General features: G+C 37.4%; 1 protein-coding gene across 1 annotated transcript; it reads left to right on the plus strand.

The window, feature by feature from the left end:
• Nucleotides 1-2,780: 2,780 nt before the first annotated feature.
• DNAH14 (dynein axonemal heavy chain 14) lies at nt 2,781-14,088 on the plus strand. Its single transcript, XM_072333467.1, has 10 exons — nt 2,781-2,891; nt 5,621-5,788; nt 6,696-6,805; nt 7,558-7,715; nt 8,634-8,762; nt 9,507-9,640; nt 10,249-10,413; nt 12,027-12,139; nt 13,428-13,509; nt 14,063-14,088. Exons 2-9 carry the CDS (start codon nt 5,642-5,644, stop codon nt 13,498-13,500), a joined length of 1,029 nt encoding a protein of 342 aa, XP_072189568.1. The 5' UTR covers nt 2,781-2,891; nt 5,621-5,641; the 3' UTR covers nt 13,501-13,509; nt 14,063-14,088.
• The last annotated feature ends 530 nt before the right edge of the window (nt 14,089-14,618 follow it).

A 14,618-nucleotide genomic window follows, 5' to 3' on the forward strand; every position in this document is an offset into this window, starting at 1 on the left:
TGTAATGCAACTGTGCAGTTCCTGTAAGTATGATGTATGGGCAGAGTGAGTTACTGTTGTATAAAAAGGGGCTAGTTAGATGCTTGGCCTTGTGTAGTGCTGTAATATCCGAGCACATCCCACAAGCATTCAGTGAGTGTCTGAATTAGAAGGAGACCTGTCATTAAGGTATAAATAAACACAAGTCCTGTGCTCTGCAATTAGGAGGAAAGAATCAAGATGTCAAGGGAAGCAAACAGATAGTTAAGAAAAGTTAGCTGATGGGGCAGAGGCAAAAAAAACACATAATGAGAGAAGAGTTGAAGTAGGTGAAGTAGGAAGAGGGATTTAAGACAAAAAATAAATGTGTTCTGTCTTTTTGTGTATGTTTCTGAGTTGCAAGAGAGCTCACTTCTGAGTATGGAGCCTAGGGAGCCTGCAGTTACCTGGAGTGCCAAGGCAAAATGATGGTGGTCCTGAAGATGATCTCCTGACTTCAGTGTCCAGTCAGAGTGGCACAGAATAATGGTAATTATAAGCACTGTAGGAGCCTGCTGCTGTCAGAACTGAAGTCTGATCATTTGGTATCTGTTATTAAATGAAGTTTACTTAGAAATTCCACACTGCATGTCATTAAACTAAGGTGTGAAGTTGTTTTTCCTTTTGTTTCCTTTCACTGTTTAATGTTTCTAAGCCCAAGCTGCATGGTTATGTGCTGTTCTCTGGAAAGTTGCTGGTAGTTTTATTTGTTGTTTGTATTGTAGCAGCCTGTTCCGTTCAGACTCATTCATGCTCCACACCAACTTATATTTCCACTCATTTTTGTTAAGCTTAACAAGTCTGATGAGCTATCTATGGGAGTAACTGCTGCTGCTTAGCATCTGAATACCAGAAGGAACACAAGTGTTACAGCACGGAATTCCCGGCCTTTTGGGATCAAATCTCTGATTTCAGATGTAACAGATCAGAAGTGATAGAGAATGTGCAGGTGTAAGGACACAGAAGGTCTTCCTCTAACAGGGAGAAAGTCATGTGTGGAAAAACTTAGGGCAAAAGAACAGTTCAGAGGCACAGTTCAGCCCTGGACTTTGTATTACCATTATTATTTTGGCGTTGACTTCAACAGAGCCTGAATTTTGCTTAGAGAATGGAAGGGACTGAGCACCAGGAGTAATGGCCTCTGCGTCAGTTCCAGTGGGCTTTACCCACATTGCTGACTCTTCCACAATAAGGAAGAAACCATAAATCAAGACCATACTGAAATAATGATATATGACTAAGACATTAATAATGGAATAATAGAAGTATTTAATTCATATGGAAAGAGTACAGAATAGTACTCCGATGTTTCATAAGGACAGTGATGAATCTTTTATCAGGGAACAGCCTGGTTTGCAGACTTCTCAGTTCTCACACAGAGAAGTTATGGGCTTCTTCAAAACTTCCCATGTCAGTGCAACACACTCTTTCATTTTTTATATCATGCAGTTCAAGGGCATTGTCCCATTCCTTTTTCTTTTGTTCTCTTGAAATAGATACATTTCTTCCATGTGAGATCTGACTATTGTAGAATTAATATTGGTTTGGTATCATGGTAATGTACTGATGCTGGTATTTACCAAGTGAGAATTCCAGAATAAAAAGCTTAGATTCCCTTCTGGGATGAAGAAGGTGTACAAACCTTGTACAGGTTATTAGGGGTTCTCAGAATTCCTCTTGGAAGGTCACACTGGAATTCAAGAAGCCCTCAGATTATTCATCACATCATCCCCTGTGAAGAAATAGCAGCAGCTGTCAGGGACATGAATACAATACTAGTGCTTCATTCTAAAACAAGCTTTAGGCTGAATATGTCAGCTGGTCCCAAAGTGCGTGGTTTGTTTTCATTTTTCACCGTAGAAAATGACTTTGGGATGTTCTGCTGGTTTATTTAAGGTGCTTTATCCCTTTCATGCATTTGCCACATGAAATTCTTCAGTGATAATTTCACTTTTCGCTCTTATTCCCTTCTCTACTCCCATCAATTTACAGTTCAGTTTGTAACCTATTATCCTCTGTTTATTCACATAATATACTCACTGACTTTTTCTCTTAAATAAAAAGACTTTGAATTTTTAGTATGAGGAGCAAAGTCCTCTCAGCCTGCAAGGAAACTTTTCAGAACAGTCCTGAGAATCCAGTTTGCTGCTGCTACTGGAAAACCATCTGTCATTATCCATCCTGAGGCTGCCTAAACGTCTGAAAGGCGTTCAAGTCTGAAAGTATTAAAGGCTCTTTCTTTTCACAGTGGGTACTGTTGTTTTTTTCTTTTTGCCAATACATTGCATTAGATTTTGGTTGCTTAATTTTATACCAGGGAGTAAGAAAACTTCTGTATACTGCTATATATATATAACCGCTATAGGAGTGTGTGTGTGTCTGTGAGTATATATATGTGCATATATATGTATATAATTGTAAATAGCTGTGGATTCAGAAAAAAAGACACAATTTATTCATGTCATTCCTGGGATTTTCAGTACTGTGGGATCTATGTCTACTACACAGATTTTTTCTCAGGTTGCACATTAGGAGGAAGAGCAGCGAGGCATTGACACAGGCTGCCCACAGAGGTGGTAGAGGTGCCATCCCTCATGATGTTTAAGAACTGTGGAGATGTGTGTAAGGGAAACTGTTGATCACAGCCTGAACCTCTGATTAACCATCTGAGGCAAGCAAGTCAGCTGCAGGAGCACAGGTGAAGGTAATTCAGCTGTGCTTCTAGAAGGGGTGGAATCTGACTGCACCTCTCCTAGATCCCATTTAAGGGCTGACCACCACTATGGTAGCATCTCATTCTGGAGATTGCTCCTTTGTGGAGTTCTGGTGGTGAGCCTCAACATTATTCATCTTGACTGAAGGCCTCAGAGTTGGTGAGTCTTTTCCTTAGATACCCTCTGCCTGTCTATTTACAACTATACTTGTATTATTCCAACCATACAGTGTGGCACTGAGGGATGTGCTTATTGGGCAGTATTGGTGGGGGTGGGCTGGCAGTTGGACTTGGTGATCTTAGTGGTCCTTTCCAACCTTAACGATTCTGTGAGTCTGATAATGAATGAATTACATATAACTCAGTAAAAATCTGTAGGATTCAGGTGGATCAAGGCTGCTTTGCTGATTAATATGCTCTTGGTTTTTTTAGTTATACCCAGAAAATGATCTATTTAAAGATATGATATTTGTGTTTAAACATGTTTAGAGTCAGAGTAGAAGAACACAGCTCCTCTTAGCACTTCCTAAACCTTCCCAGCATTTCCCATTTGACCTCTAGACTTGTTTTTTAATGTTTAATGGTGAAAATTGTTTTAAAGAATTTCCTTGTCTCTTAAGAAAGCAGAGTGCTTGCTTTAGCAAATAGTAACTTTGTCAGCAGGTGTTCATCTTAATTTCATTCACTTTAATTGGTTTGGAGCATGTTACCCTTCAGTCACTGTTGCAGTAATGCTATTTGTCTCAGCACAAAGAGGATGCAAAAGTCTCATGCGGAGAGACATCGCTGTTTGTAAACCTACAAAATAATATGTGAATACAGTCATGTGTTACAAAAATAAGTAAAACATTTGAATTTGATGTAAAAGCCTCATAGAATACTTCTGGTTTCAATAATTAGCAAGATTCATGAAGTTATTTCTGCCAGCAAGTGTAATGGCATCTACTACTTAATTTAATTGCACGCTGATTAGCAGTAGCATTTAGAAAAAATGAGTTTTATTCTTTGATTAGAAGTGAGCATTTTTCAACTGAAGCTGTCCTACAATAATGAGGTAGCATTGAAAGTCTCTATTCTCAGGAGTCATTCCTTTCTGAATCTTTCATAAAACCTAACATTTATAAACAGAAAAATCTGTAAGTATTAATTAGGTCACATATTTTTGTCTGGATAACTTATTTCAGCATTCCAGTTTTTCTTGTTCTTAAAACTATGGGTAGTTTCAACAGAAGTTCTGCATGTAAATCTCCTGTGCACAAGTGCATGGATTTTACTTTTTGTATCACATGAGATTCCATTTCCTTGTTGTGACACCTGTCACTCACTCACCAAGTCAGAGTTACTCATATTAACATGATTAGAAGATCTTATTTTGTTTGGGTATAAGCGTTTCAGGTTGGCCAATAAAGGGTTACTTATGATTTCAAACTTTAGGAGAGCCTTGTATAGTCAAATCATGTATGCTTGAGTTTGTTCTGAGCAAACTGCTTTTCCTTCATAGATCTCCAGCTGTGTCTGGCAGTCCAGATAAAATCTCTTTATATTTCTTGAAATGCAGTTTGTTATTTTAATTCTGTTCTAATCTTACTATTAATGAAAGACAAATGAAAGAGTATGACCTGTATGCAGTAGGGGCTGAAGGAAACTTAAAGTGGACTGAGTTCAAGATGTTAAAAGTACTAGTAGTTTTATCTTAATAAAAAAATCCAGTTTGGAGGTGGTGTAGTAACATCTGATTGCTTGTCCAAGTATTTACATTACTCATGTTGTCTTGAAACTACTGAAAGAAGTTAACTAAGCCATTTACAGCTGGAAATCCAAGAGCTGGTGGAAACTTCTCAAATGCATCAGGAAAAAATGAAAAGTCAATCTCATCAAACTATTCTTTTTTTTTTTTTTCATTGATTATATCACAGAGTCATAATAAACTTCTAAATGTAGCTTTTACGGGCTACTAAAGAATGGGCACCCTGAAATAGAGGTGCAGTCACAGCAGACAGTGACGTGCCTGCTGATTCCCTCTTTCTGGCAGACTGCGAGAGTAACTAACCATGGCCTAGACTTCCCTGCTGGGAAGTTCAAGGAATTCATTGAAAAGCTTATTGCAAAATAACCACAACACGTTATGTAGATGTGAGAGAGTGTATAGTACACAAGCTTACATCTGTGTCAACATATGAGTTTGCAACTGGTAGCTTAACTCAGCTGACAGCTCAGATGTTGGTTCTGGGGTTGGACAAGTCAATGGGCAGTCAGCCCATAGCAGGCAGGGCCCACAGGGACAGCCGTTGGCCCTCCAGGCCCCAACGGCCCTCCAACAGCTGAAGAAGGGTGAGGGCTGCCATCGTCCCTCACAGCTCTGCAGACCCTGCCCATTCCACCCAGGTACCCTTGGTCAGACATCACAACTGCGGAGATGGTGAGCAGGGCTAAGGTTCCCAATGATTGTGTGCTCTCTTTGAGCTTCTGTTGGTAGGCCTGACCCAATCTGGGTAGCCTGTTTCACCTCAGTCTTTACTGTGCTAAAATATGCTCATGATCCACTGGCCGTGCATTAGTTCATCAAGGTACAGTAACTGTTTTGCGTGTATGAATCTTAAAGGTGAGGTTGGATGAACAGCTTCTTTCTTCAGCTTCCCAACGCACTATTTTAATAGTGCTTAATGCTTATATTTCAACATGTGTGGGCTCTAAGGTATCTATCTATAACGCAGGTTGAGACTAACAAATCCTATGTTTCCCTATGTTAACATCCACAACTGTCCCCACATCACTTGATTTCTGATGGTGCCTGCGGGGTCTTCTCAAGCATGAAGTTCACTTTAAGGGCACAGTGCAGAAATGGTCATTATTGCAGATTTCACTTAATTGATGTTTTCTTACTGCTAGGACAAAGGATACCAACCACAGATGGATGAGCAAAACAAAATGCTGAAAGAACAATTAGAGTCTCATCTCCGTTTTGAAGCAGAGAGGTCAGAGGTGCTGCTTATGTCAAAAGGCAGTTGTATCATATGTGGGCCAGCTGGCAACAGGAGGAAGGACAGCAGCGAACCGGTAAGAATGGGCATGTTTTCAATAACATTAACATTGAATTACTGTTTACAGAATAGATTGTTTTCTGATGCACTTTGGGGCACATTGGGGTGTTTTGTAAGACTGGAAAAAAGTGAAATCTTTTGAATTTGTTCATGACTTGCTACCCTATGTCTCTCTAAAGCAAAGATAGTAGGTATCTTCACATTACTAAATTACTCCTATCAAATATACTACATAAGACATCCTTACAATACCTTCTCGCAGCAGTAAGTTGTAGCTGTCAAATCTAAAGCAGAAGTACTGCAAGATGTCTTATTTTATCCTAGATTTTTTTTAATATACTGTCCAAAGTGTTTATTCAAGTAATTCATATAACATGGCAAAGTTCCACTGCACAAGGGGGAAGCTGGTGTGCAAAAAGAAGTCGGCCCTCTGTTTTATATATGCTAACTTACTATTCCATCAATTATGGCATGTAAGTGAACCTAATTTCCAATAAAGAATAAAAATCTGTTCACAGAGTATTTGGCACAAGCTTCCTGAAAAACAATGTGGATCCTTGTTCTAAATTTGATTCTTCTTTTTCTTCTTTTTTGAAGGCTTGTATCTATTTCAGGCTTAGGTTGATGGAAAAAGAAGTACTAATGTGCCACTGCTCTCAGTATGAAAATACTAGGTGTTAATTTTAGTGCTTTGCACATGGTTCTTTTTAAGGCATTTATCGAGATTCTTTTTGATAAGTTTCATGCACATAAGATATATATTTTAAGAAATAAATGTTCTTTATGAAAGCTGACTGAGGGTATCCTTTAACTTCTGAAAACATTTTGCATAATTTTTAGATAAACTTATTCTTTGGTATTTTGGGGAGTGTAACACATGACCACTCACTCAGTAGTTATACATTAATGCTCTTTGTTCCCAGCTATCTCCAGTAGAGAAGTACTCCATTCTTCACACAGCAATGTACAGAGCAGGAACAGAAATCCTGCACAAAGCAGAAATAAATGAAGAAGGTGGTGTGTGCTCTGAAGTGTACGTAAACTCATATTTCGATAAGTTTTTGTTCTCCACAAGTTTAAATATGAAACAGCAATGGACTGACTTATGTGACTTCTTCCCTGTGAGTTCTGTGAAGCCTGGATTAACACTCCAGCATAACCATTATAATTTTTCCTGATTGTAATTCTAGATGTTTGGGGCTGCAGCTCTGCTGTATGCGAGTCGAGCTCATAAAGAGAAGGTTCATTGTTTCTTCCCCTTCTGAACCTCCCCGTTCTGTCCTTAACAGCTGTACAGAGCAGGAAGTTCTAGAAGCCTGTAATCCCCTGATCTTTGGCATGGGTTGTCTTGTGGTCTCCTTTTCCTTTTTGTGTATGTGATGAGAAAGGAAAGTAGTTTTCCCATGCTGTAGAGACAAGAGTGCCTTCTTACATGTAAACTTCCATTCCCGATTTCTGTGGGTTGGATTAAAGCCATACTTGAGTTGTTTTTATCCTTGGGGTAACTTCATGGGCATTGGTTTCTTCACAGTGGCTTTTGAACAAATTGATCTCTTGTCTCTAAACCCTGACTGGGAGATGTCAAGATCTGGAGAGTTTCTTTAATTTTGATGTTATTTTCACTGTTATAACAATAAACTTCAAAATCTGCACCAAAGGACGACTGCACTTTAACATAAATGTATACAGTGACACAAGTAATAGTTTAGTCAATTTTTCTGTTGTATTGTGTGACTGGATCTTCAGGTTTGTTGGTTTTTTTCCTTACATTTGCTTGATTTTTAGACCTTCAAAAAAACATAAAGATGAAAGAGAAGAGTCTGTTTGTCAGCACGTGGGAGGGTCTGACCATGAGGCAATGGAGCTGAAGATGAGCAGAGCAAAAGTAGCATCCACAACCACAGAGGACAATAATGGCATATTACCTTCTTCAACTCTATATGGTAAAGTACCTAAAATGACAGAAACATGGATTCGTAAAAAAAATGACTTTCTTTCCTTATCGTTATAAGTATGTGAAAACAGTCTTGCAGAAGCTGGCATCTTTAAAATAATAATAAAATGGGGTAATGAAGACGGAGCAGACTTTAGCTCAGTATGCTACCTGCAAAGTGCATGAGTATGTGGTGTTGTGTTTTTAAACAATTACAGTTATCTGTGCTCCTTTTCAGTCAAGGTTGATCTATTCCAAGTTTCTTTAAGTGAGAAGGCCATGTAGCAGTTCTTGAATAGGCTTTTTTCCCTGGCTATGACTGTTTCTCCTTTCTTCCTGGAATCACATTGGGTTTTCTTGAACCAGAAAGTGAGATCAACTCTCTAAAATGCAAAATTATCACTGATGGAAGTAGTACATACTGCGAAATGAAACTGCATACGAAGACTTGCTCTTCAAATGTCATCATGAGTTTCATGACTCCAGTTGGCCAAAGGTATCTCTGGAGGCTATCTGGTCCTACCCCTGCTCACTTAGGACCATGAGATGGATTATTTGGATTCAATTTCAGGATGAGTAAGAAGGTTTTCTAGTAATAAACAGAGCCAAACAGAGCACATGATGGAACTGAATATGATCCTCTCACCTCACAGAATGCAGAGAAGATAAGCATTACATTTCTTATCCAACCCTACAGAAATAACTGATGCCAGTTCATGCTATTTTGTATATTTTTTCATTGTCTTTTCAACAGAAATCTTGTATGTTTCTGTAAAAAAATATTAAGACCATCATGTATGAGTGGTAATAGAAGTTGCAGAAATGTAAATTTGTAGCAAGCATAACTTGAATTAAATATTTATTGTGCACAGTGATCCACTTTCAGTGCGTAATGTTTTCCTTTGTTGTTTTAATGTGTTGTTTGCAGATAGAAGGACTGAAATACAGAAGTCTGATTTGGAACCAAATTGCCTGAAAAAGGTTTGCGAGCAGCCAAATGTTGAATGTTCTCTGAAGAAGCCTATAAGAGCAAAAGTTTATTCATATGATGAAACAGGTACGCAGGTTGTAGCCCCATGGGGAAGGCTGTGCTCATAGTTATGTATCTATTTTTGTCAGATTTCCATTGTTATAATAAAGAATATACACAACTGCTATTCCCTTTCCTCATCCTTCTACCCTTGAAGTAAAAGCACACGTGCACGGGGAAGACTAACATTTTCATCTTCCATATTCACCATATTTTTCGTACCTAATTTTGCACTGCAGGTTGTTTGCATACAGTAATTTAAGACTTATTTTAAAGTTATAAATAACTGATATTTAGTTACAATTTAAATTATTTTAAATAGAAGATTCTCAAAGAGTTTTCCTTCTTATCTTCCAAGATTATTGTGGAGGAAAATAAATTTTTGAACATTACTTCTCTGTTGCTGATTCTGAAAACTGGAAGGGCTTGATACCTTTGGGCACTAAGTTGGATTTTTTTCTAGTGTGTACTTTGAATTTTACTGTGTAAAATACACCAAATATTAGTGTAAAATCACCGGAAAAATGACATTACTTTGAAGTCAATTGAACCACTGTACTTCAATTACAGCAAAATATGTTTAGAATATATAATGGCTTGTTATATTTTTGAGAGAGAGACTTTGAGATGTGTTTTCAGCATCTTTCAATTTTGTTTAAAAGTCATTAAGCTGATGCTCCATGCTTATTATATATATGCATTGAATCAAAAGGCTTTATATTTAAAAACAGTAACTACTTTTTCACTTCTTTGCTTTTCTTGATGTACCAGAGCCAACTGATGATGATGTTATAATGCACGTTTTGAGGCTTCGTGGCAAACTTGGCTGGCAAACAAAGTTACCATCCTGCGAGTGTTTAGCTAGAGAGGCTGATGTGGCCAGACTTCAGAAGCTTGCACTTACGGTGACTTTTGCTTTCCCTTCAACATCCTATGCAACTGCACATCCAGAAATGATGTTGGTTATAAATCTAAAATACTTTATCTCCTGGAAGTTTTTCCCCTTTGAAAGCAATACATTTTGCCTTAGAACCTTACAGCCCATGCCTGTCCTGATCAGTTGCACCAAATATTGGGCCTATGAGTGAGACTGGGCATTCTGCTCTTCAGGTGGCCGAACAGGCACCTCCTGTAGTCTCTTGTTCGGTGCATTCAAAGACAAACGCATATGCTGTATTTATAGAGGGAGAAAGGTAACATGGAGTAATGAAATAACAGAAAAGTTTCATCAAGTTTGGATTTTGAAAGTTGCAGTATGCTAATAGGGTCCCATGAGACTGTTTTCTCAACAAGAAAAAGTAATATTTAGCTTGCTGTTGGAAGAACTGAGGAATAATTATAAGTAATAGAGTTAAAAAGTGATAAAATAGCTTTCAGGTAAATTCTGTGTTGTTTATTATTAGAAGAATTGAGTACTTTTTCTTATTATATAATCTAGAGACATAGAGATATAATCTAGGCTTGTCATCATGGAAAAAATAAACTATGTACTTATAATTTTATCTTTTGACAGAGACCTTTGTTGCCAAGAGATAGTGGTGAATACATATATTGTCTTCAAAAATACAAAAACAATCTTAGAGTTCCCTACAACCCATACGATTTACAGCCTGTCTCTACAAGTGCAGCTATGCACAGCAAAGAATATTGGACTATTTCAGCGTCATTTGCATCTAAGGTAGTGTATTGTATGAAAATAAAGTGGAGATTTCCATAGAAAGAACATTTTGCTTTTCATTTATTACCACATCCAAGTTTTGTTGCCTTCTTCACTGAATAGCTTCCTGGTCCCTCCTAAAGATGAGCCTTCTGCTGGCTTTGGGCTTAACACTGCTCATCCTTTTGCTCATTTTTCGTCTATTCTTTGTGTTGTGAATATGCAGGTTCTCTGCGCTTTACTGATTAGTCTTTAGTTTTGTCAACATTTCCATATGTAACCAACTAACAAGAACCACCAAAACAAAGAAAGAAAATACTGAAGTATATTTTCTGTGCAGAATGAGCTTTCATGGTTGGTGTAAACCTATATAAGCCTTCAGATAGCCTAGCTCTAAGCTGCCCTCTCCATTGTACTGGCATTGATTTCTTGGTGACGATACTGGATAATCTCAATCACTTAGCTGAAAGTGAAGTAAAATATATTGTGCAGACTACTGAAATGCATAGAAGAAGCCCTGAAATTAATACCCTTTAAGAATATGATCATCGCATTGTATGAAGTTTCATCAGTTCAAATATGTTTTTGTAAAGAGGCGAAGTGTTTTTTTTTCCGTAGTTTTCAATCCCTTGTTCTCCTAAGCATCAGTAAAGTTTAGGACAAGTATGACACCAGCCTTGCATGGAATGAGTGATAATTGCGTAATTTGCATAATGTACATAATTGGATTGTTGCTGGCTGCTAAACTTTTAGATGATACATTATTTGAATGTCAGACAATTACAGGCTCAGCTTAGAAACTGATGCAATTACTTTTGTCAAAATGGGGAAGATGTATTTGCTGCCAGTGGAGGTACTGAGCTCTTATAAAACTGAATTGGAAGAAGGGTGTAAATGTTGGCAACCTGTCTGGGAAAACAAGGCTGCAAGCTACTTTCTTTGCCTTCAGGATGCCTAGTACGTAGATTTGAAATATGATCTTGATTTAAATGCAAAGCTATTTGTTCCAAAGTCTTGTAATAAAAGATCTATTGCTTGCTTTGGCTAAACCAGAGAATGATTCATTCTAAACAATTATTTAGTGCTTAGTACCCAATTTTCCCTTTCTTATGCTCCTATAATGAAGATATATACTCTATAATGATGATAATGAAAATTCCTATATAAGGGCATCTGTCTATTGCCAGTTTACTGCATTTGTGCCAGCCAGACATTAGTCCATAACTGGAAAAGGAAATAAACTGATTTACTGTTTTGAAATTTTATATCCCTTCATACAGGAGTGAACATTCTCTCTGGAGAATGAAAATCTGATTGCTTAGTATGTTATTACTTTAAGATGCTGTTTTCCATTCCTGAAAGATATGGAAAAGGTTAAAGGAAGTTTTTTGGGGCTGTTTGCTGACAAAAGGCAGCACATTGAGTATCCTTCAGGTGAATACAGCTGCCTGTGCTGTATTGGAAATATTTCTAAGAGGCTTTTATTCTCCATTCATCTTATTCAGTATTGCGTATGCTGCCTCTGTTGAAGTCATCGGTAGTTCTGTCCTATGTATTGAATAATGAAGATTCAGAAAACACTGAATTATTTTAACAAGCAGCTGTAACATTTCTTTTCCCTTTTTCCACTCTAGTTTCATCTAAACCAGAAGCTGGGAGAAATGGAGGCCACACCCATACCTCAATGGCTGCGCGAAAGATGTCTGTATTACAGGTTACTCAACTTGAATTTATTTTCCAATTTCAGGTAAGAAGAATAAGGACAAAAATAATTGAAGTTAACCAGCTGCATTAATAATGTTGTTTATCTTTGTATGATAAAATGCCAGCTTAATTAATGCCAGTCCTGCAATGGTATTTTCAATAATTTAAAGAGTATCCAATATGGAAAGAATCAAAAGTTCTCCTGCTTTTTGTTAGTTGTTTTTTGTTTGTTTTTTTTTTTTCCCTTATTTAACCTTAAAAAAAGTAAGAATATCTCTGGTATTTTCTGTACATGTGCTAAATTTTAATAGGCAAGTTAATTCTTTCGTTCCCTGCCATTCATGTTACATAGAACGTGTGAGATAGCAGATAGCGTTCATCTTATATAGAATGTATTCAAACAGCTTATAGTGTAAAATAAAAGAAAACATTTACTTGTGAAGTTCTCACATTCCTTTGATCAGCTGTTTTGGAAACCAGTGAAAACATGATAATTGAAGTTTAACTTCCTTCAGAAACTCGTATTAAAAAAATCCACTTAAGTGTTTCTTTCAATATTTTATCATTATTCCCCTTTAATGGCAGATACTTGTTTCTGATTTACTTTTGGCTTTCAGCTAAGCAACCTTACTGAAAGTAATTCAGTTTTGGTTCTTTGACCATGTGTCTCATGTGGAATTTCTGCAGACAAGTTCTTTGCATGTGCATCAGTCATTGCAATGAAGGCATCACATATCTCACTCCTTCTTTTGAAGATGCATTTTAGTTTTGCCAGAGCACATTTCACATTTAAAAATTCACCAAATAATCATGACCTTATTTTATTACGTATATCATTAACTGCAGAATTAAGGATGGTACAGTAGGAATGTTTGGAAGACTGGTAAGATTTAAAAGCTGTCCACCCAGGGAAGCTGAAACCATAGTGAACACATTCTGCCTCTTCTGCAACCACTATGTCAGGTGCAGTTAGCTTAAAAGTTCTGCCCCATTACTGGCAACGGCAGAATGATGTTTAGGGTGTAGAAAGTTACCTTTGCAGTTATGGTATTTTACTATGGCATATTATTACTTGGGTTAATACAAAGTAATATTTATGTCCACCTAGTATACTTTGCCTTTTGCAGGAGCAATAGGCTTTAGCTGCACATTTCATGCCTCCATTGAGGTATCTGGAGAGGTGAGGAGGCAATGCTTAAAAGGCAGAAAATGGCTGCCTATGTTTGCATCTGTCTTCCAACAGCGTTAAGTGCTGTTAATGAGCTGTTGTGGCAGCAGTTGGATGGTCTGCAAGCTTTGCATGCATAAATAATTATTTCTGTTGCTTCTAGAATGAAGAAATTCCTTCTGCACTGGAAAATCAATGCTGGAAGAAGCAAGGCGAACAAGAGCAAATCAGTCTGAATGCAGGTGGTTGTGCATGTGAAAAGAATTAAAGAATCCTCTGATGCACACTTTGTTAATGTGTATCTTCTTTTCCTTAAATGCTTGATGAAGCAAAAAAACCAAACAACCCAGCAATATTTTAAGCATGTTAGAGTACCTGCTGATAACAGATCAAAGACTTGCTCTGGTATTTATTTTTTTTTTAATTAATCTTATGCTATGGAGGAGCTTGGAGCTCTAATCTGGAGAGAAATGAGCTTTAAAGTGATGTTTGTCTAGTGCCTTGTAAGATTCTGAACTGTGATTATTTTTCAGCTATAGAAAATACTAATTACTAGGTTGTTCTTTAGTAAAATGAGTGGTTGCACCAAATCTATGCTGAATATGGAGTGAATGATGGAATTCAGTCCATATATTGAGTAAACAAAATCTTGTCACACTATGCCTTTTCTCTTCAAGACTTCCATTACTACTGTATAAACGATATTTGTATTGTGTTTGCCGATGAAAAAGACATTAACTCTTCACATGACACTTTTTTTTCCCCCTTTTTTAATTGTTTTATGATTTTTGGTTATAGGTATTCCATATCATAACATCTTGTAGTGCACTGGGAATTAAAGTGCTAATGCTCCAGTTCTGGGTACCTGCTCAGAAGAGAAGAACTACATTCCCTGTGGGGCTCTGTGGTCAGAGAGGAGAGAACTCCTGGCAAGGTCACCTGATCACTCTTCTCTCTTCACTCTTCTCCTTCACCTCTCCTCACTCCCTCCCGTCTCAACTGCGCGTATCACTTCAGTATTACTGTAAGGTCTACAGCTTTCAGATACTCTCTCATTATATTTGATTGATTAGCTTCAATTCTAGTTATATTGTAATATAGTGTGTTATCTTGCCTTCCAATAGTTATATTAACTTGTTTCTCCTCAGATCGTTGCTGTTGTTTTAAATTATTTTGGCATCCCCTGTTTCCTTTTTCTGGAGGTGTGGATTTTGTGAAATCCCTCCACCCCACTGGTCATAAACCAGTAGAGGTTCATCAACGTTTGACTGGTGCGCTTTAAGTGATTTAACCATGGAATATTCTTAGTATGTTTTGTCAAAATCAGCTTTGTCCAATTCAAAGGAGATGTCTT

This window comes from Excalfactoria chinensis, chromosome 3, assembly GCF_039878825.1.
Source record: "Excalfactoria chinensis isolate bCotChi1 chromosome 3, bCotChi1.hap2, whole genome shotgun sequence".
Lineage (NCBI taxonomy): Eukaryota > Metazoa > Chordata > Aves > Galliformes > Phasianidae > Excalfactoria > Excalfactoria chinensis.

Excerpts from the sequence above, each read along its gene's own strand:
- DNAH14 (XM_072333467.1), top strand. The coding sequence starts at position 5,642 with ATGGATGAGCAAAACAAAATGCTGAAAGAACAATTAGAGTCTCATCTC. Across the intron at positions 8,763-9,506 it reads TTATTCATATGATGAAACAG|AGCCAACTGATGATGATGTT; the intron begins GTACGCAGGTTG and ends TTGATGTACCAG. Across the intron at positions 9,641-10,248 it reads TTCAGAAGCTTGCACTTACG|AGACCTTTGTTGCCAAGAGA; the intron begins GTGACTTTTGCT and ends ATCTTTTGACAG.